Consider the following 22,517-nt stretch of genomic DNA (forward strand, 5'->3'; position numbering starts at 1 on the left):
ACAGCATTAACTTTCTCTTTGTGAGCTGCTGGAAGCTGGAGCAGAAAATAAGTAAGCTGGCTTTGTAAAAAACACGCTGTGATTGTATGAAACAAAACAGTGCAGAACTACAGCCCGGGGCGGGGCTGTAGTTGTCATGTATCATCACAGTAGCAGCGTTACAGACGTTGGCAGCTGTAAACACTCATAAAAACATTATAAAAATACATCCGGTGGTTTGGTGCCTACCTGTATACTGAACATGTAAGGAGTAGTTAACGTTTATAATCATCAGAGGACGGTACAGACGTTGTTTTTGGTTCCTGTCTGTTTCCTGAATATATTCGCATGTGTGTGTGCTGCGCAGCCTGTGAATACACGCACAGCAGAGGGACAGAGATGAGAGGGAAGCTGATACTGTATCGTGTATGTCCCTTTTTCGGCGGATTTTTCTGCTACTGCAGATAATTTTGTCAACTTGTAATATATTAATTTTGTGAGTGTATTAAAATGTGCTTTCTCAACTTCTAAAATTTTGATTTGAGGGGGCAAGACATTTATTTGAGGGGGCGCTGTGCACATGTGCACTACTTAACGGGCAGGATGTAGCCAATCAGAGACGGTGGTAGCAAGGTAGTGTGATCTAAAATGACGGCGCTACAGCAGCAGCAACTGTGTGTATTATATATATTATACAGCCCCTGTTACATAGTGATGCACATAAGTTACGGAAGTAAAGGCTCGAGTCCAAACCAGGCGTTTCAGGTAGTGCAGGAGCAGTGTTTTCTCCCTTTGGCGTGGACTTTTTCACTTTGCAGACCTTTTACACGCACAAAAATGCTTCATAGCGCAATAAAGGAAAGGCAAAAACCCCAAAAAGCAGAACATGACCTCTTTAAATGTAATCATGTTACGACCAGTGCCTCGGGGAAACACTGGCGCAACATGAAAATGAGCACCGACAGCAGCAAAGTGTTTTATTTAAAAAACACACATCCAGCACACAAACAGACATGCTGGCAGTCGGGCTGAGAGAGGAGAGACGAGAGCCCAGGGGAACCGGGAGGAGCCGGCCCGTAAAAAAAATTCTGGCTCGGAGGCTGAAACCAATCAGCTCGCTCAGACAAACACACACTCACACAGGTATCGAGTAAGAGAAACATTTAAAAATAAGTACAGTTCGATTGAGTTCGATGTTTTACAGTTACAGTGTGTAAAATTAATAATATAACATTAAAATACTTCATGCACACAGAAGATTCTCACCTGAAATCAGCACAGAAGCAGTTAAATATTTCATAGTGAGTTGGTGCCATTAAAGCGTGTCACAGGGTAATCATGGAGCAGATTAATTACTGATAGTAGTTGTTAACTTGTTGTAGTGAAAACATGGTTGGCTGCAAGAAGAAAGACGTTAGCACTTAGCAGGTAATTATGCAGCAATTCTGTCAGGGCAGGACAACCGACAGCGATGCAGTAATTATAGGTGTATTAATTTCAGTATTTTGACAGTCGGGTAACTTAAAATCAAAGGATGGAAACACAGACATCCTCAAGTGCAGCTCGCAAGCTTCTTGGCATCACTGACAGACTGACAGGAGACAAAGTCGCTCACTTCCCGCTCGTACTTGTTTTCAGTGCTGCTGTCAATCTTCAGTTTAATGCGGTTCAGCCAAGAAACAACAAAACTTATATTTAGTTGGTTCATTAGAGCTAAAATTCATTTCTGATCTGCTGCTACGTTATGAAGCATCCAGACCTCTGAGGTCGTCGGGTCAAAACTCAACACGCTGAAGCAGCGTTCAGTTATTATTCGCCACACATCTGCAACAAACTGCAGGTCTGCTCCGACTCTCACCTCTTCTTGAAGACCTTCTTGCGTGCCGCTGCCTTTTATTGAAGCAATTTAAAGGCTCTGATCGATATCTTGAGCTGCACTCTAACTTTTCCTGGTTTAATGTTTTGTTTCTCGATGTCCTACTGCTTCTTTTTAACGTCTTTTAATGTAATTTTATGTCCATGTAAAGCACTTTGAGTTGCCTCAACACATTTTTAATTTCAGAAAATATTAAAATGAAGTGTCAACTTTACGGAAAACCACTCTAAGTGCAGATATCTTTCACATTTCTTAACTTTAGTCATCCCACTGCTGCACAGCCAGCACTGGACTTAAATTAAAACGACGACATACAGCTAATTAAATATCACTACTGAAGCTTTTTTCTGCTGCAACTATAAGAAGTAAATCCGCACACAAATCTTTCTCCCTGGGGCTAAATGAGAAAGAGTAATTGTTGTTTCTCGCACTGGGATTAGCTCACATCCTCACAGGCCTGCGTCTTTAACCTCCTGACCGCTGGAAATCTCCCACATCATCAAAACTTCATGGTTGTACAAAATAATATCAGTGCTACTGCAGCAACATCAACCATCTCTTCCTTTATTCATTCAGCAAAAACATATCTCAATGCATGTAATATCATTTTAAACACTTTCTGTGGACACGTACATTTTTAATCTCACTAAAACACAGAGATTACACTGAACATGGCGTAAAATAAAAGGCAAACATGAACCTAAAACTTAATCATTCAGTAAAATAAAAGCTGAAACGGGATTTATTTACTTTAGCTTGATATTTCTGCTTTAGTCCGTGTGATCATGCACAAATCTCGGCACAAGCACGACCTCGTGGTTGGTGGTTTGAGTGTCCAGCGGGCACCTTCAGGGAATAACGAGACTACTCTTGGTCTTTCTCTTCACCGTGTGTGATGATGTGGACCAGGTTCTTGTAGTCCAGATTTCCCGCTACGTCTGGTGGGAATGCCGCAAACATCTGTTCCATCTGTGGGCACGAAATTCAGATTAGTGCGAAGACTATCTTTGATTAAAACTCAACAATGTCATCGTCCGAGGCGCTCTGACCTCTTCAGCGGAGAACCTGTCGGCCTGGGTCGTCAACATCTCTGTTATACTGTAAAGACAAGTGGTGGTCGAGGTTTTAAAGTTCATTTATTTGTTATTTTACAACGGTGGAGTGAAGAAGATGAGCTGAGGAGTCACAGTCTGAGGAAGAGAAGCTGCTCTGGACACTTCTGTATCTCTTGTCCGACAGCAGCAGGGAGGAGACGATGTCGCTGGGGTGGATGGACCCTGTCTGGCGCTCACACCCGGAGAGGGACGCTGTTTTCAGGAGGGCTGACCGTCATTCTGACTTTTCCTCATTAAACTTTGGTAATTCTCTTCTACATAAGTTGCTAATGACAATAACTACAACAACACAATAGTGGAAGGGGAATACGACATTGTGGATTAAAGTTTTTTGCTTGAAATCGCGTCACATAGTCATCGTCAGTCAACTACGGCAGCCGCCTGGCCCTCGCTGCCGGGGATGGACGCTGTTTTTCAGGCAATAGTATAACGAAGACTCGGTTTTCCACGTTTAAATTCGGTATTTTCCTTCTCATATAAGTTGCCAAAGACAGAACACAGCCTGTTCACCCTGCTGCTGTCCGACAAGCGATACAGAAGTATCACCAATAGCTGAGCAGACTGGACGTCACGTATCCAAACTGCTACTCACAAGTCTTTCTTTAACGTTCCTTTCCCCTCCGGATCGAAGACTTTGAAAGCGTTCAGGATGGTCTCCTCCGGGTCAGCACCTAAAGATGAACAGTGGCAGCTCTGAGTTAATGACGAATTAAAACATCTTTTTTTCCAAGAAATGTCACAGTCATTAACGGTTTTTAATTACGTCAGGCTCTTTACAGAAAAAAAACACCCTCACCCTTTAGTTTCTCTCCAAACATGGTGAGGAAGACGGTGAAATTTACCGGTCCTGGTGCCTCCTGCAGCATCTCATCAATCTCTTCTTGCTTGACATTTAAACGGCCTGGAGAAGGATGGTAGATAAGGTGGACCAGGGTTTAGAGGCGGCAGCTAATGATTATTTTCATTATTGATTAATCTGACTGGTACTTTCTCAATTAATTGGCGAACGGTTCGGTCAGTGAGATGTGAGAAAGACGTGAAACATGCTCCAGACTGAGTGTTTACACTGGTTGCACTGGTGCGCCTAACTTTTTCATTTAGATGCAAATATAATATAGATCAGATTTAGAAAAAAATCCTCACTTGACCCTCAGGGCTTCCGTAGGGAAATACATGTTTTTATTTAAATCACATGCAACAAGACATTGCTATAATCCCAGTTCTTTAAAAAAATAACCCTCTAAATCTCAGGTGAATAAAAATGTTCAGTCGCACTTGACATATTTTTTGGGCACGTGTGTTCACCCCGAGCACCTGAGGTGGCTCGTTTTGTCCGAGCAAGTGTACAAAACCAAAGATTTTTAGTCGACATGACATAAGACGAACAGAAGAAATGCTCATGTTTGAGAAACTGGAACGAGCAGACACACAGGCGATCTTACCCAAAGCTGCAAAAGTGTCTCTCAGGTCATTCTTGTCAATGAAACCGTCTCTGTTTTGATCCATTATGGTAAAAGCCTGCAGAAGTGTTATTGTTACATGCTGTGTCTCCAGTAAGAAATTCACCACAGTAGTAAAGTAAGCTGCTGAAAATCAAAGAGAAAGAAAACATTTGGCAGAGCACTGACTTCTTTGAACTCCTGGATCTGGGCCTGTTCAAACATGGAGAACACATTGGAGCTGGCTCCATCCGATCTCTTCTTGGCTTTCTTGGGGGCCTGCGGGGGTTTTTTGACAATGACACTCTAATCAGATCAAATATTAAACGCCGTGATCATCACCTGGCTCTCCGCTCAGCTTCGCTCATTATCGGTTTTTACTGTGACACGCGCGCTTATGATAACGAGCCAATGATCAGCAAACTTACAGAGCGTGGGGGGCATTAATTGCACAACAGGCGAGGTTTACACCGGGGCATGCATTTCATTAGGAGGGATTACAAACACTGTCAGTTTGTTATGGAAATATTTACTCAAGCCTCCAATTTTGTGAGAATGCAGACTAAGCCTGGGGAGGGTGTGGTCCGCTGCCCGCACTCCCACAGTCCCAGGATCACATGAGGGATTATTCTATAGGGCCCGGGTGATGACAGGATGGTACACTGAGCCCTGTTTGATCAGAAATCCCTCGGAGACAAGGATTATGTCGAGCTATTTACACGACTGCCAAGGAACTGTGAAAAACAGTGTAAGGGGATGCGGCGCGATGACATCATGTTGCTTGGATTCACGGGCCTCTCGACAGCTGCTGTCTAACCCTTGTTGTGGATTAGCCCCGGAGCACTTGTGTATCTCGTGGACGGGACCTCTGGCGCTCAGCTCCAGTTATTTCTTTATTTTTTTGTTTTAAGAGGATTCATGCAATCATGGGACGTGAGGCAGAGTTTGCAGTTTTTCTGGAAGCTGCCCAGCTCAGATCTGTCTGAGGCTGCGGGACCGACAGAAACTTCATTCATTGATCAGAAAAAAAAAAACACTTTAAAGGGGCACTGCGTAGTTTTGGAGAGGACATTCAAACTCAGAGTTTTAATATTTATGAGGTAATAATACAAACTCAGAGATGTTTATTTGCTGTGTAAGTGAATGAACAAGCTGCTCTCAGAGGAAAATAAGGTCCAAGAACACTGCTTGAAGCTAGAAAGGTGGCAGGGTCCGCCACATATAGACAAAGTCAGTTCAGTTCAGTCAAGATTTTTCTCTTCTGATTAAAATGTATTTCCCCAAACTACGTAGAGAGCTGACTGTGAGAATACGTCATTATAAAGACGACACAGCCAACAGTCTTGTTAGTGACGTCGTCTCATCGAACGCTCACCAAAACCAGTAACTTAAACATTGTAGCGCTGCTCCTGTATATTACCTATATATATATATATTATACATTACCATGACTGCAGTTGTCAATATGAGCAGATTTATTCTGATTTTCATCTCTTTTTAGCACCTTTTCTGTGCCGAGTTGGCGGCCATGTTGGTGTTGGTGACGTATATCGAGTGAGACGATGTAGTTCACACAAACCTAAATGATATTTTACTTTATTTACCACAAACTGAGACTTTCTTGACTTGGAAAATTATCTTTTAAATCCAGAAACATCACATGTGCGATTCATGGCACTCAAAAAATGATTTGTCGCACTACCTTAGACATTTTTTCCCGAAATAAGGTGCCACGGCTCGAACCTGAAGGGGCGTGACTTCGGCTGTCGAAGCAGTTTTGGGGAAGAGAAAGAGCTTCATTGACCGGGATCATTAACTATTATATTAATTGAATATTATCCATTTTTCCAAAATAAGGTCTCCTCCTCTCCTCTCCTCTCTCCTCTCCTTGTTTCCTTTCCTTTCACCTCCTTGTTTCCTCTCCTCTCCATCCAATCCATAGTTTATCAGTTTGATTTCAGAATTGTTTTATGGTAGAACAAAAAATAATCAATAAGTCATCGATAGGACGGCTGGAGTGAGCGTCCTGCTGATGATTTATTTGTGTTGATCTGTATTCAGCAGCCATGAGCATATTGACGTGGAGATTATTGATTCATTATCGCTGGCGTGAGCAGATCAAGATGTACGGTTCAAAACATGCCATGACACAATATTATATAAATACATATAACTCAGTATATAAACACATTATCCATGCAGCAGAGCAGAAGGTCTCCTCACAGTCTGCTGTTTGCTTTAAACAAGATTAAATGCAAAAACGACAATGAAGCCCACTCACCATGTTTCACTGGGAGCTGGATGAGGACTATCCTCCTTTATGATGGAGCGGCAGCACAAAGACCGGGGCTAGATATACTGACCCCTGTCCCCTCCATAACGGCGCAGGCTTATGGGCTATAAATACTCCATGCCCTCTTTTAGGCAGGGACCCAGGTAAATTAGACTACTCCCTCACCACCAGCAGCAACCCCCCCCTCCACTCCATTGTCAGAGTTCATGAGATTTAGGGATAACGGCCAAACTCACATACCCCATTACAGAGAGCCCCAGAATAACAATAGGACATATCTCTGGCTCAGGAAGCACAGTTGTTTTTTGTGACTGACAGACGCACTTCATGGGATCCGTCGCCCAGCTGTCCTGTTAGTGCTCCACAGGGGCCGAAGCTGTGTCACGTTGAGAGCTGTTTCTTAGTAGCACGATAAACGGAAACTGTTCGCTAAAGAGCCGTGAGCCCGAATAAGACTCGATCCTAAACAGCACGCCGTGCAGTGGAAAACGTTACTTTAGACTCTGATCATATGATGATCTTCTTGTGTGACGTTGTTCAGTTTTTTTCCTCTCAGTTTGTGGATTTGAACCGGTGGAGACGTGGTCTCGAGTCATCGTGATTCAGTATTTCAATTATGATATCAATATCAAACAGGCACTGATGTCTTTTCTCTTCCTCAAGCCCGGAAACTGCAGGTGACATCTTGGTTTTGCTTGGATCGACCCCGGCCGATTATCGGGGCCGATATTCAGCATTTTTCCGATTATTAGTATCGGCGGTTTTTCTGTCAGATTGCAGATAAAATTAACTCATTTTTTAAAGTGTGCATCCTCTCACAACAATATCTGACTGGTAACACATCACAATTAACAGCCTATAAACTCTGAGTAATCTGAATCTACTTTTGTACTATTGTTTATTACTATTTTTGCATGATTTCATTACTGGTTGTTCAAAGTTGTGACGCAAAGATTTTCATTTTGACTGCAGATCAGTGCCACACATCTGTTTTCAGTATCCTTGATTTCTAATAATCGGTATCGGTCCTGAAAAAGCCGTGTCAGTCGACTTCTTGTCCAGTTAGAAGACATGTTAAATACATTATCATCACTGTGAGGGAGGAGAGAAGTCAAAAATCAAAACACCTAGGCTATATGTCAAAGTCCAATCCTTGATATTAAAGGAGCACTCTGTAGTTTTTGGGGAAGACACTTTGTTTTCATGACTGAATAAACAAACTGACCTGAAGGGATAACACAATTTCATACTGTTTTACTTTGTTTATATGTGGCGGACCCTGCCACCTCTGAGAACAGCTTGTTTATTCACTTATGGAAAAAATAAATATTGGAATTTTACTACATACTGCCCCTTTAAAGACGTCCCGTGGTGGTAATGAAGGAGGGACGCCGTCACTCTAAACTTCAGGCCACCGCTGATTATTAAAAAATGACCACATTAAAGTGCCAACTGACCTTTTTGTGTGAGTGAAAACACCTTTTGTCGGCAGATATTTCAACATGTCATAAGCATGAAAAGCACAGGTGTAATTAATAACCTAGGAGCTCCAGTTACAGGAGACAAGTACTCACATTTCCACATTCTAAGCGAACATATAGAGAGTTTTCTGCAGACTTCTTCATTTCCTTGGCCAGTCATTTACCTCTCTCGTCCAGTGGGTAGTGCTATCAACCCACAGCTGCACCACAGAAACCTGCTCCTGACTCTCAGCAGCATCACTGAATCATCTCACTGTTGTTCCTACATATGTTGTCCAACAAATACTGTGGCTGTATGCATAATTCTTAAGTTTAGTTTCCAACAAAACCACTTTAATTAAACTGCATCATGAGGTGTTTAATTATGTTGATATAATTTCTATTCATAAAAATTGCAAGACATTATCACATCTCCTAATGAATATTTTAATAAACCTTAATACGGTCCACTAATCACCCGCCCGTTTTTTTTAAATACAGTTAAAGTGAAGATGCGTGGTTACCTCTGTGCTTCGGTTCAGCTACACAGGACGCACCTGCGACTGCGAGTGTTGCTGTAAACACTCGTGTGATGAGGTGGTTGTGTTATTGTGAAACTCAACTGCAATAATAAAGTATCCTCTCTCCTGCTATGAGCTATAATGTCGTGCTGTTGCACATGTGGAGCTGCTCAGTCAAAACAACGACCTTTCACAGCTTCACAGCCATCCTACCGTTTTGTTTTAAAGGGTAACTCCACCAATTTTACACATAAAAAGTGTGTTTACAGGTCTTGGGGAGAAAAAAAAAGTAGTATAAAGCTTTGTGTGGCTCCAGAGGAAGCTGCATTTAATCTGACAAATTGCCTCCAGTGATGTCACTCAGTGGCTAAGCGGCATTCTGGGTAATGTAGGCGGCTGATGATACTTACACGTTTTGTTCAGCATGATAATCTTCACAGATGAACACCACTTGTGTAAATTAAATCTCTAGCAGTAAAAAGCTAATGTTAGGCTACAAACAGACGACATCACAGTCACGCGACTTAAACATCACCACCACTGAGCGTCTTACTACACAATTACTATGCAGGTTTTCTATAAACTGATCAATGTACAAGTTGTAAAGTCAGAGTTAGAATAGTTTGTAACTAAAGTCGGCCTGTAAAGACGGACGAGTGAGTAGATGAGTCTCCGTGTTCGCTGTGATGACGTTTAATGTCCCCGACGACCTCTGTAGTCTCATTCAGACACATCTTATTTTTAACACATGTAAGAGCTTTATAATTAAATTGTGGGACATTCAATGGACTAAATGATTTCCTGGTTTTAGGACGACAAACTACAATTATGTATTTGAGTGGGATGAACTTCCTTCGCTGTCTTTTACTTTCAACATCTACAAATATTAAAGCAAAAATACTTATTTGTAATACAAAGTGTAGCTGCTAGAAAAAGCAATTAAAAAGAAATGGCTTCAGTCAGATGCCCCATCCTTAGAGAACTGGCGCGACATAATCTATTAAATCTTTTTTTTAATGAGGCTTCGGGAGAGTAAAGTCGAGGAAATCTGGAAGAAGTGGAAAAATCTATATTTCCCCCGAAACGCCCTTCTTTTGTTTGAATGTTTATTCAACTCTTTATTTTTATTAATTTATCTAAAATGCAAAACACCTCATGTTATATGTTTGTTTTTTCATGTCTTCATTGTAAAAAAACTGAAAACAAATAAAGGAAAACAACAAGAATATGTGGAATAAAAACCTGCAAAGCTAGACCAGTGGACTGCTTTTCAACACCTGGTGACTACATTACCCACAATGCAACTTGGCCACCGAGTGACATCACTGGAGGCAATTTATCAGATTACATGCAGCTTCCTCTGGAGCCACACAAGGCTTTATTTTTCCACTTATACAGTGGTACTCCTCAAGACCTGTAAGCACACTTTAATGTGTAAAATTGTGGCGTTACCCTTTAACTACTTGTTGGGTTGAATGAAGATTGAAATGTGTTGAAACTGTGGTAATAATTGCTCAAAGGGTAACTGGAAAATGATAAAACATTTACACACAGTCAAAATAAAGGGATCAAAACAACACCAGAGTCAGGTGACGACTGACGGCGTCTCAGAGACATCACAGTCTTTATAGTCGACGTAAAAACTCACTGCAGAGACTAAAAATGAGCAGAAGATGTTGAGGTGTCACCAAATACGCTCAGAAAAAGCTGCTGTGACTCAGAAAACGATGTAGCATTTCATTATTTATCCGTCAGCATTTCCAAAAGAATCGCATTAATTTGAAATCCTTCATTCAGTGACCTCATCAAAACAAGGATTTTCTAGCTGCAGTCCTCATTTTTTAGTAATCACGCATCACTTTTAAGATTAAGTGGTTTTTTTTCTGAATAATGTATTAAGGGTGACGAGGTTACTGTAAGAGGCCCGTCGGGGCTTTTGTGCGTGTCAGCGGTGAATGTTGGGTCAAGATTATAATCACAAGTACAGAACTGATTGATGTGGATCCAGAGGCCCTGACAGACAAAGCATCAGCCCTTGGAGGTTGAGATTGTGGGTTCAGGTCCCCACCTGGGTCTCCACTGAGCCGTCCTGCTGAAACCAGAACGCAGTGTTCCCATCTGGCATTTGCAAATGTTTGCGATTACAAATGCTGGATCTGCTGGGAGAAGAGAGTTTTGTTTTTTTGGTGTGTAAGGTCAAAGATTAAACTGAGAAAACAGTTTGTACTGCGTGTCCTTACTTAGTGAAGCGTTCCGGACCAGAGTTCAGCCTGTTCTTCACTGCGAGTTCACCCTGACTTGTGTGTCTACAAAGACTTATTGTGCGTGAGGATTTATAAATGTGTTGCACAGCGATCAGATCCTCCACTCTCTATATCAACGTCACCACTCTGGAGATAGGTTTGCTGCTTCTTACCACACATACTGTCTTCTATAGCTCCACTGTGAATTCTTAGTTTTGTGATACATCACTATCTTCCTTATTACATTTGAATCTTGTATTTTAGCCTCCCCCTAGAGCCACAAATAAAAAGCAATAAGCAAAACTTTTAATAATCTTCCTCCACTTTTTCCCCTCAGGTGTTTGTCTTCGGCAGAAGGAATATGTCACTGTCCCCCCCGAGGTGCTAAAAATATGACCCATGAGGATATTATTTTCTACCTGGACTGATTTTCATAAGGGATACCAGCTAGAAAAAAGCTACCGTAGCTACCGCTGTGAGGCTGGTGCAACGGGGCGATCGGGAGGTGGAACACGGATTAAAACCATTGGTTTTGATGGATACGTTCATTCGGTGATAATGGTGTAATTAATGGAGGAAATCGCACAAAAAGCTCATCTGCACGTGGGCTCGGTTCTGACGGCGTGTGGGCAGCAGGGGGAGCTCCTGGCACCGGTGTTGCAGCAGCACAGCAGCACGGTGCTGCTCCCTGACCAGAGGAATGACTTATTTAAAGCAGGCGAAGAGCGGCATCATGTTTTATTGAGTCTGGCAAAGTCAAATATGTCAGAGTGTTTATCTGCTTTGAATGTATCGTCGTTAACTTATTGTTTTATTCTGATGTCAGCACTTTTTTAAAAATAAAAATAGTTTTATAGCCTCTTGAACACACGCAGTTGTTTTTCTATTAAAGGTGGACAAAGATCTTCATTGACTGATTCAACTGAGACTAAATAAACAAACTCTCTTTGTGTTCATGACTGAATAAGCTGAATAAACAAACTGACCTTGAAGGACAACACAATTTCTGGTTTACTTTGTTTATATGTGGCGGACCCTGCCACCTTTCTAGCTTCAGACAGTGTTTTCCTCTGAGAACAGCTTGTTTATCACTCATGAGTTTGTATTATTACCTCGTTAGCATTGTAAATATTAAAATTCGGGGCATTCATTTCTTCTCTGTGCCCCTTTAACTTGAATATCTTTTCTTCTACTCTACTAGATTTCAAGTGCATATTAGTCTGTTTTACTCCAAAACTATTAAAAATGAAAAATAAGAGTTTAAATTTCTTCTCCAAAAGTACATACTGCTCCTTTACAAAGACCTTTGACCACCTGTACGCAAATAGATGCACACAAATTAAGCTATAGTAAAAGAAAACAATCACAACATATGAAATGTTAGATATTATGGAGTGGGGGCTAAAACTTGTATTATTCAAAGGGTGCAAGTAAAACATATATGACACTTAAAGGGGCACTGTGTAGTTTTGGAGAAGAAATTCAAACCCAGAATTTTAATATTTACAATATTAATGAGATAATAATACAAACTTAGACATATTCATTTCTTCCATAAGTGAATAAACAAGCTGTTCTCAGAGGAAAACACTGTTTGAAGCTAGTAAGGTGGCAGGGTCCGCCACATATTCAGTCATGAAAACAAAGGGAGTTTGTTTATTTAGTTTGTTTAGGCAGAAAAATATCTTTCTCTTCTGAGGATAACTACGTACTGCCCCTTTAAAATGACCTTTGACCGCAAATGGATGCACAAAAATTTAAAATATAGTAAAAGAAAACAATCACAACATATGAAATGTTAGATATCATGAAGTGGAGGCTTAAAGTACAAGGGGCACTGCGTTGTTTTAGAGAAGGAATTCAAACTCAAAATGTTGTGGCAGGGTCCGCCACGTATAAACAAAGTGATACAGTATGAAACTGTGTTGTCCTTTAAGGTCAGTTTGTTTATTTGGTCTTTAAAGGGGCAATATGACGTTTTGGAGAAGAAATCCAAACTCAGAATTTTAATATTTACACTATTAATGAGGTAATAATACAAACTTAGACATGTTTATCTCTTCCATAACTGATAAACAAGCTGTTCTCAGAGGTAAACACAGGCTAGAAAGGTGGCAGGGTCCGCCACATACAAAGTGAAACTGTGTTGTCCTTTAAGGTGATTTTGTTTATTTAGACATAAATAAATCAGTGAGTGAAGATCTCTCTCTCTCTTCTGAGGAAAACTACGTACTGCACCTTTAACAGACATCACTATTATTATTATAATTATTACTGTAACATGTCATTTAGAGTATTTATGTTAAATTTCCTTTAAAGATGTGGACATTGTGTGTTTTTGTGCTTCATGACAGTCAGATCTGCAACACTTCCTCTCGTTTCTTTACTATCCTGAGTGTTCCTGCACAGAAAAAAAAAAAAAAGAGGAAAAAAAAAAAAGTAGGCTTGGCTAAATTCCCTGAACTCCTCTAATCTACACATCATCTGCTTCTTCTTTCCCTTTTTCCAGACGGTATCGATCAACCCGGGGCTTTACGTCAGTATTGATAACTTTGGCAAAAAAAACAAAAACAAAAAAAACAAACAAAAATAATAATAATGTGATTATCCAAGTTAATGCTGAGGATCAGACTCGGATACACTCTTTCATTTCATTTCTTACTTTTTATTTTTTTTTTGTTTTAAAAAAAACAACAGAAATATATGTTGTACTTTTCTCTCCACAGAAACATGTCGGCGGACTTGTCAAACATATCTGCGGCGGAGTCTCGTGTTAAGTCTGTGTTTTTTAAAAAAACCAAAGTGGGACCGGTGATCGTAAACGTTGTTTAAACGAAGGGGGAATCCAGCCCACATATTTATTGCAGCCGCTGAAAAAAAATCTCCTCAATATCCCCCAAGATGGCCGCCGATGTAGGATCGATGTTTCAATATTGGAAGAAATTTGATCTACGGCGGCTCCAGGTTAGTGCTATTCTCACCTTTTTCTCGCCTTATTCCCGCAGCGGTTCGTCTGCTCGCCTCCGTCCGCCGCGCGCCGTCCTGTTTGCGGGTGGATGCGGTGGCCGGAGAGCTGGCGGCGTTCGCATTGATAGTTATTAGAAATTGATCCCTTCTTCTGCCTTTGTTCAGTTCAATCATTGATCAGCGGTGGAGCGACCGTGGAGCAGCGAGCACTGCCTCCCGCGTCAGCCACACCGATCTGGGATCAGCACCGCGGACAGCACTTGGTGTTTACACGCGTTTTTTAAAGCTTTTTTCTCGCGGCTGCTGCTTTTTTGCTGCTCGTTTTTTATCATCGGAGCAGCTCCGCCGTACTCACACGTACGGGAAACTTTTAATGCGCCTCTGAATCTCTGTTTCTTTTGGACGTAGTAGAGGCTGTAACTTTTTTTTTTTTTCTCTCTTCCTTCCTGAAGCTTAATGTTTTGTATGCGGGGGTTTGTGTCGACGGTCGGTTTTGCTGCTGCATCTTTTTTTTCTTCCCCTCCAGCTCCTCTTTAATTCTTGTGCATAAAAAAAAAATCTTGGAAGTTTTTAATTTTTATAAAAGAAAGTTTGTAGAGAGAGATACATCCCGGTTTCGGGAAACGTTTTGTGCACACGTTATTTTCCGTGCATGCGTGCAGATTGCACATTTAGGGGCAACATATTGTCAAAGAGGAGCTTTTATTTTTTAATTTTTTTTTTCTTTTTTTTGTTGGTGAAGTCTTTAAAGCGCTGCAACACAAAATGTAAATGGAGAAATGTGGCAGGTGAGCTGGTTTATGTACGTAGCCTTACTGTGTTCGCTATACAATGACATTTATTTTTTAATTATAGCGTGTCAGCTCTGCAGCCACTGAGCTGAAAGTTGGATTTTATATATATTTATATAATAAAGGCTTGCAGAGAAAGCGTTGATTTAAGGTTGTAAGAGGAGGGGGGGAAGAAAGCTAAACGCTGTTTTCAGTGTCCACTCCACCCCCCACACCATCCACCACCACCACCACCCTCCTCTCCTCTCTCCTCAAGCCGCATAGGGCTGCTCGGCCGGGGGGGCTGTGTAATTGTATTCCCCGCTAATGTTTGTAAATCAGCCTCGGCCGGCTGCAAGGGCAACGTCTGCGCCGTGTGACTGATGTACTGTAACATGAGAGATGACAGCAGCGTGGCAGTCCGGGTCCCTCGGAAAAAAAAAAAAAAAAAAAAAAGCCCTACCGAGGAGGAGAAGGAGGAGGAAGGAGGAAGGAATCGGATCTGGTGGCTCCTCTCTCTCGGTTGTCTTGTGTCGGTTCGGAGTGTTGTTCCAGCTCCCGGCCGCTGGACCTCCCCTCTCCTCCTCTCTCCTCTCTCCTCTCCGGGCTGAGGGGATCCAGAGAAGGGGCGAGGGGGGAGCTATTGTTGTTGTTGCGGCTGCATGTAGCGTCCTCTCTGCAGGCTTCCTTGCTCCTGACTCACCCTGTGGAGCATGTATGATAGATGTATACATTCAAGGTGTTTTTTTTTTCTTCTTTCTTTCTTTCTTTCATTAAATGTGACTGAGTAGCCTAGGAGCTAAATCTGAACTGCCCCTTAAGGATGCCCGAGCCCATTACCTTAGTGTCATGAGCAAAGTGATGTAGTGGTATATAATAAAAAAAGAAAAAAGGTGAGCCTCCAGTCAGTGATCACCGTGAGGGCACACGGCCACTGATATAAAGGGAAAAAAAATCATGATACCTGCAGAAAAGTGTTAGTTCATGCTCGTGTTCCCTTGGATGACCTTATCCTCGTGGAAAAATGAGTCACTTCGACGCCGCTTTGCTGTGAAATGTCTAAAAATCCACTGCAGGAGGATTATTGTCAGTTTATAAAGGTGGCTAAATAATCCACCTACCTACAGGCTGCAAGGTGGATGACATGAATTCAGGTGTTTGCTGGTAAAAACACTGTTAATCACCTGGATCGTTTTGCAGAAATACTCCAAATAATTAGCTTAAATGTCCATAAAGGTGCAAATTTGGCTCGAATCACAGCGACTGCGATGTGAATAGCGCACCTTGACTTTGTCTTCTATGTGCTTTTCTTGATGCTTTTCATCCGCTTTTGTTAATCGTGTAAAGTTCGTAGATTCGTTTGCTGATGATCATTTGACGGTCGTCTTTTTCTTCCCCTGAATCCTTTTTTTTTCCTCTAATATTTCACAGTTTATTTTTGATTTACGTGATCGTCAGCCGCTCTGGTAGAAGTATTCCTGCGAGCCTCTGGTTCTGCTAAACAAGCCTGTAAGCTTAAAATGTGACATCGTCTGCTACATGTGTCAGAAATCAATTAATTCACTTATTTCTCATTCAGTCATGGTTGGAGCCAGTTTTCCTGGCAGTGTAAAATCACTACAGCTGGTTCACCATCCTCGCCCGTATACAGCAGCATCCCCTGCTATATCCGAGGACATCTGAGAGCTGTTTATTTTAGCGGTTCACGCCGGAACATTTTATTTTCTCATTACAAGTTATTATATCAGTAAACTGAGTGTGCAGTTTTTTTGGGGTGTTTGTGCAGTAGATTCGTGCCTCCGAGGTTGTACAGGATGAATAATTCACCTGCAGGCTGATGAAAAGAGGGCAGGGAAAGTGCGAAGCGCTGAGGTGGAGTGACCTTGGTTCCTGCTGGCTGCAGGTCACCCGGCCGTTGCTGTGGTAATCATTCACACCAGCCAGATGGCATTTCCGTGGGCGAGCATGAAAAGGACGGGTCAGGGTCTGTCCTGCCAGGTCCTGCCAGGCCCAAAAAACAACTCAGGGCCAATACGGTACCTGGAGAGAGAGAGAGAGAGAGAGAGAGAGAGAGAGCGTCGGGCCTGTAGGAAGACTTTGCAGAGCTAGCTGATAAGAACGTTTGGTCAGACCAGGTGGAGAATGCAGTCTGGTTTGCAGTCGTGGTTGTGTTTATTCCTGTCTGCTTCCTTGCTTGGTCTTTAATCATGCAGAAAAAGAGAGGATTTGCAAAGGATATCATCAAAGCAGACCCGAAAAGACTTTCTATTTGATTTTTACTTTAGAAAACTTGGGCTCCGTGCCTTCGACTACCAGTTACTTTTATCCCTCTGTTGTTTTTAGCGATGGCGCAATGCTGCGCTCATACGGCGAAATAATGCTCCGCTTATTTGTTACCGTTTTTTAGCCTTGTTTCCACTCTCTCTTCCATGAATCTAAGAGGCAGTAGGGGTTTTAGATCAGGAACAAAAGCTTGTGATTGTACTACATTTAGCATGACTCAGTTGCTCTGGTGTCAGCTCTAATCCGCACACAGAGACAACAGTATTGCCAAACAGTGAAATTGCTTTGCAGCCTGTGAGCCTGGCTGCCTCCGCTGCCAGCCTGCTCTGTGTGCTGTTTGCCAGTAGCTCCCCCACACACACACACACGAATACACACACACAGACACACACAAACCAACCCTGCAATCTCAAATTGGCTGTGAAAATCGGTCTCTGTCTCCCTTTCATTCATGCTTTCATATATTTGTTTGCTGATATTGTTAATGTCAAATGCATCAGCATAATCTCATTGTAGTGGAGAGTAAGTAAGTCCACAGCGTCTCAGATCGTGTTTTATTTATCACAATGACTGTATCGTCTTATTCATACGCTGCGATTGGATGCTAACAGGCTTTAAAGTTGACCTCCACGCTGGGGCTATATGTGGCTCATTATCTCATCTTCCAACACTTGTCTCTCTTGTCGTCAGCTCTTTGAAATCTCCTGCAGATTAAGTGTTTAAATGTGGAAAAAAAGCTGCCACCATGTTCATAATCAGCACCGGTTTTTGAGTTGCTGTATGCCTTCCCCCATATATAAACATTTCTTAACATGCCTTCATTATTACCACTTCTTTGAATCGATGGGTGGGGCATGTCTGTCACGGTCCCACATCCTCTCGGGTTTGCCCCTCTCTTCCTTTTGACAGTGACAACAAAGCAAATAAAGAAAGAGGGGAGCTTTTACAGGACTATCTGGGGCAAATTGAGATGTGAAATCCAGGAGCCATAACCCCCGGTACATAAAACGCAGGGAACATTAGAGAGCGAGAGGAGTGAAACAGACTTGAGCATTAAGCTGTTTAACCTCTCTGTGTAGCATTAGTGGTAGAGACTTCAAAGCAGATGCTTCAGCGTTGGAAGCAGAATGACAAATGGGTTTAGAGACAGCTACGGTGAGCATTCTCACAGGAAGACTAGGCCTGTCATTAATGTCAGCTTAATCACTTTGACCTTCCTTCAAGTAGATTTCCATACCTATCCAATCATTTTGCCTTGCTTGTGCTCCTGTTTGCAGACGGCTGTATGTGTTGCTGTTTGATAAGGCGTGCGTGTGATGATGTTACTGTCTATATCAGTGATTGTATACTTGAAATGTCCCCTAAAGCTGGAAATATTAAAGGATCGGCTCACGCATGCTATAAAAAAACACACTCCTTTAGCGCCATGTAGCCATGCATTTAGCTTTTCGGTTTTGACATCTCTGCCTCCGCCCCGATGCGACGGTGGCAAACCTTTCCTTTCCGTTCCCCGTTTTATAAAAATTACGGCAGCAGCGAGGGGACTTTAAAAGAAACCAAAGCCCGGACTCGGTGCCATCCTGCAACATATCACTGCTCTTGGTATCACCCAGAAGTCAGACATTTAACTCCCTGATCGGCTCATAAAATCTTTTTTTTTTTTTTTACAGGAAGACTGTTAAAATTAATCTTCTTCAGTGAAAATGGGGAATAAAGGATTTGCTCTCCTCCTTTTTACTTTCAATGCAAACCATGTTGTAAGAGATAAAGGAGCAGATCACCATTTTATTTAGCAGCACTGCAGTAATCTAGCTAACTCATCAATGGCAGCGCTCCAGTACGTAAACAAAAACAATTTGTAGCATTTTACATGATTTAATCACTGTTTTATTGGCCACATGTGAGCGGATTGCACTGTGACATGAAAATTGAGACCTTCCCCATCTCTCTCGATCGCCTATACAAGCCTGAGAGCGATTAGTTTAAGTTGTTTAATGCTGCTGGACTGTGGATTTCTTTGTGAAGGACTCGGGTCAGATTTTCTGCGACGACTGCCTCGTCTCAGTGCCTCTCAGAGAGCAACAGCAGCTAACGTTAGTTTAGGGACGGAGGCCGCGAACATAACCTAACGACCGGCTTCAAACACAACACAAAAGTTTCTTTAGCACTGATGGCTAAACCATGGCTGGACAGTTGCATCTAAATTTGTTTTATGAAGTTTTATGCCCTATCGGCTTTCAAATTCTTCTTTAAAAAGATATTTTCCATCAACATCTTGACTTTACTCTGGTGGCTTTTCGCAGGTTAGGCAAGTTGAAATAATATTATCCAAAAAAAATACGGATTCCAGAGTTCAACAACAAAAAACTACCAGCCTTCTGTGATTTGAAAGTAATAAACAACACAAGATAGAAACAGAGTTTGTAACAAAGTTTGGTTTCTTGAGTAAAAACCCTCTTTCAAAAACAAATCCATAGAAGATCTCTGGCAGTGCTACCAGTTCTGCACAGTTCAGTTTCTTACCCTACGAGTTAACCCTCTCTTTCGAGACGAATCGACAGAGGATCTTTGAAATGAGAAAAATAAACCCAACATCTCTGACGCTGTCAGAGTTTCCTCCAGCACCAGTCGGTTGATCGCCTTTTCGTGCACACGGGATAAGTCGTGTCTGGAAGTGCAGCTACAGGTTAGCGGTTAGCTAGCTGTACCGTCTTTTGAAGTGGAGAGAAAGTAGTGAAGTACTGCAGATCTGGTTTTTGATTTAAATCTTTGAAGTTGATCAGTTCGATCAATTTGAATCATAATTGCCGCCCCAGCCCCCCATGTATTGGACTTAGTTGGAGTAAATTGTGCTTTTTACTTTGTGACTTCGCAGCTGCCCGATGTTTTTTGTCCTGATTGTTTCCCGCCAGGAATTTTGTGACGAGTTTTATCTCCTTTTAAAGAATTTTATGAGCTGTGATGCATGTGGTGATTGTGGATCAGGGCTACAGGAAGTAGTTCGCTACCACAGAAAAACTTTTGACAACGTGCTCTGGTGGTTTTTTTTAACAGACTTGGACATTGTTATTCTGAGAAGAGACGTTGCTGTTAAATGTTTGCAATGCTGCGAGCACCTTCAAACGAAACTCCATTCACCTCAATTTTTATCAGGGTCGCGCAGAACCAAACCACGACTAGATACCACTGGAGGTAAGTGAGAAAATGCTTTTCTTAATGTGGGTGGATTGAACCTTTTTAAACTACCTGTTCGACCCGGGTCGGCTGAAATGATTGACATCGTGTGGACATGTGATTTCGCTAATTGTTGCGGCGAAGAATCTTTGCCATTTTTGGGGCTTTTCCTCTGAAACGCTACCTGAATATTTCTATTTCTGGATGCTTGCTGTTTTAACGTCTTCTCTTCTGAAGCGTCGTGCCAAAAAAGGCGGCACCCCCCCCTCGCCCCCCGATGCTTCAGCAGGAAACGCCCCCCTTGGTAGTTGACAGTGCTTCATAGCAAGAGACGCCAGATTTTTCATAGCAGTGCGTTCTCCGTTCCCGCTGCCCCTGGGCTGGAGCAATTGCTTTGCAGGAGTAAATAACCAGCTTTAACAAAACTTCAGGGACACATTAGTCTGCTGGAGGATGGCTCCATGGCGGTAGGGCTGCCTCCTCTTCCCTCACTGTGAGGCAGGCGGAAGCATCAGGAGGAGAGAGGTAATGGCTCATCGGCATGGGTATAAAGCTGTGTCCTCTCTCCCCGCTGACAGCCAGTCCCATGCCCAGCAAGTCCATATTGAGCTGCGCCTCTCCACCGCGGCCTTGGCTTTATTTGTTTTGACTGTCTGACGCCACTGCAGACGTATTGAGCACCCGTCCTTTCTTGTTCATTTTACCAGGCTTACGATGAATCCCACTGCCCTCCTCCCCTCTCTCTCGCTCGCTCTATCTCTCTGCCTCTCCATCTCTCGACCTAGCATGCCTCAGCTGTGTTTGGCAGGGTTTCACTTGCTCTATTTCATTCCTCTATTGTCCATTTTCGTCCTTCATGACTAAAAGGAAAAAAAAAGAAAAAAGAAAAAGAAAGCATGCCTTTATTTCCCAAATGCGCAAGTGCCAGTGCTTTTGTACGGAGTGTGTTCTGACATTGGTTGTCATGTAGCGTGAGTTAGCATGGTGCGAAGGGTGCTCCTGGGCCCGGCGCACTCATGAGATCAATGCTTCACTAACCTTCTCCAGGTTGTCTTTGGGGGGATCTCAGGCACTCTCATTATGTGCCCGCAGCTCACAGTGTGTTTACCAGACTGGAGTAATAGTTATCTTGTGCATGCCACCCATTCCTAGGGCCCATTTGTCCTCATTTGAGCGGGAAGAGAGAAGACCTCGGTGGTCTTTTCGAGTATTAAACCTGCGTTTGTTATCACTAAGCAGATGTGCTCTTATTTGTCAAAATAATACAAAAGGTGTGTTATAGCAAAAGCAGATGGATCAGGGTTGTTGTGTTAGCCAGTCTTGTCTTTGTGCAGCTGCTACCCCCACACAGTTAATTACTCTCTTATTCATCCCCAACAATGGGAGGGGATAGAATAAATCTGAGCCGCGCACTCTCGCTTCTTCACCAGGAAGGTGCAGACTGGGACCCTAAAGCGAGCAAGTGGCTTCAAGAGGTACAGTTTATCATTTTTAATGGAGAGGAACAGGAAGTGGAGACATGAAGCTGGGCTCTGTGATTTATACGCCGCCTCAGTCGGATGGGGGGGGGGGGGGGAGAAGGAGCAAGTCTATCTCCCTGTCCACACCTCTGGTTTGCAGTCGCTCCTGCTCTGATCATACCTCCCGAGGTGTTCGCGGCTCCTCTTCAACACCACCAAAATACACTTGCACTTCATTGAGAGCCTCTCCAGGGAAATAATATAAGAATTTGCCTATCTAACTATAAGCATCTGGGAGGAAAGAAAAAAAAAAAAAATCATCCTATTGATTTATAATCTATTATTAATGTCAGCAATTATATATGTTAACACATGCAGTCTAATTAGTTATTGCTGGTGTGTAGGAGGTGCAGCAGCATCCTAAAATCAGCCTCCGCTGCCTCCTGCCTCTCACTTTCTCTGGGTTTTTTTGTTGTTCCCTGAAAAGCCCAGTGATGTCATGCTTCCATTGTCACCTGTTCATTTACTTTCGTAGTGGAGGGCATCAGGGTATTGATTAGGGTTTGTAACTGTGTTAGCAGCTCTGCCGGTGTGTAATATAGGCCTTGAGGCTATTCTGCCTTTCCCGTTCAGTCTCACGAGTGCTTTCCAGACCTTGTAATCTTAATTAAATATGCAACTTTTGATCGCGACAGGGTCACTATTTTTGCATTTAAATGTGGTCACAGACCCCCCCCCACCCCCCCTCCACCCCCTCACCCCTCAGCAGAGAGAAAAGGCAGACATTTTGAATCTTAATGCACAAAAGGGAGAAAAGAACAAAGAACTGAATTGAGTCGCTCCTTTTTCAATTTCCCTTGTTAGCCTCCTGCTGCATTCCCCCTATAGTTTTTTCTATTTTTTTTTTTTCCAGATGAATTTTATGATATTTTCCTCT

At 42.5% G+C, this 22,517-nt stretch overlaps 2 protein-coding genes across 6 annotated transcripts in view; one reads left to right on the forward strand and one right to left on the reverse strand.

The window, feature by feature from the left end:
• Positions 1 to 2,398: 2,398 nt before the first annotated feature.
• Positions 2,399 to 14,221, reverse strand: myl2b (myosin, light chain 2b, regulatory, cardiac, slow). 5 transcript variants are annotated; one of them, XM_073466263.1, is made up of 8 exons: positions 13,908 to 13,973; positions 10,752 to 10,839; positions 4,599 to 4,688; positions 4,413 to 4,488; positions 3,767 to 3,871; positions 3,563 to 3,641; positions 2,905 to 2,953; positions 2,399 to 2,824 (listed from the first exon to the last, which is right to left on the reverse strand). In XM_073466263.1, exons 2-8 carry the CDS (start codon positions 10,806 to 10,808, stop codon positions 2,720 to 2,722), a joined length of 561 nt encoding a protein of 186 aa, XP_073322364.1. In that variant the 5' UTR covers positions 10,809 to 10,839; positions 13,908 to 13,973; the 3' UTR covers positions 2,399 to 2,719. The 5 variants fall into 5 exon arrangements, with proteins under 5 accessions (XP_073322364.1, XP_073322369.1, XP_073322365.1 ...); XM_073466268.1 differs by lacking the exon at positions 10,752 to 10,839 and having other exon boundaries at positions 13,908 to 13,996; XM_073466264.1 differs by lacking the exons at positions 10,752 to 10,839; positions 13,908 to 13,973 and adding an exon at positions 10,674 to 10,731.
• The window catches only part of cux2b (cut-like homeobox 2b), a 95,694-nt gene continuing 86,947 nt past the window's right edge, over positions 13,771 to 22,517 (forward strand). The window contains exon 1 of the mRNA XM_073466260.1: positions 13,771 to 13,890. Coding sequence (XP_073322361.1) covers positions 13,828 to 13,890 — 63 coding nt within the window. The 5' untranslated portion in view covers positions 13,771 to 13,827. The remainder of the gene's footprint in view (positions 13,891 to 22,517) is intronic.

This window comes from Pagrus major, chromosome 5 (genome assembly GCF_040436345.1).
Source record: "Pagrus major chromosome 5, Pma_NU_1.0".
In the NCBI taxonomy this organism is placed as follows: domain Eukaryota; kingdom Metazoa; phylum Chordata; class Actinopteri; order Spariformes; family Sparidae; genus Pagrus; species Pagrus major.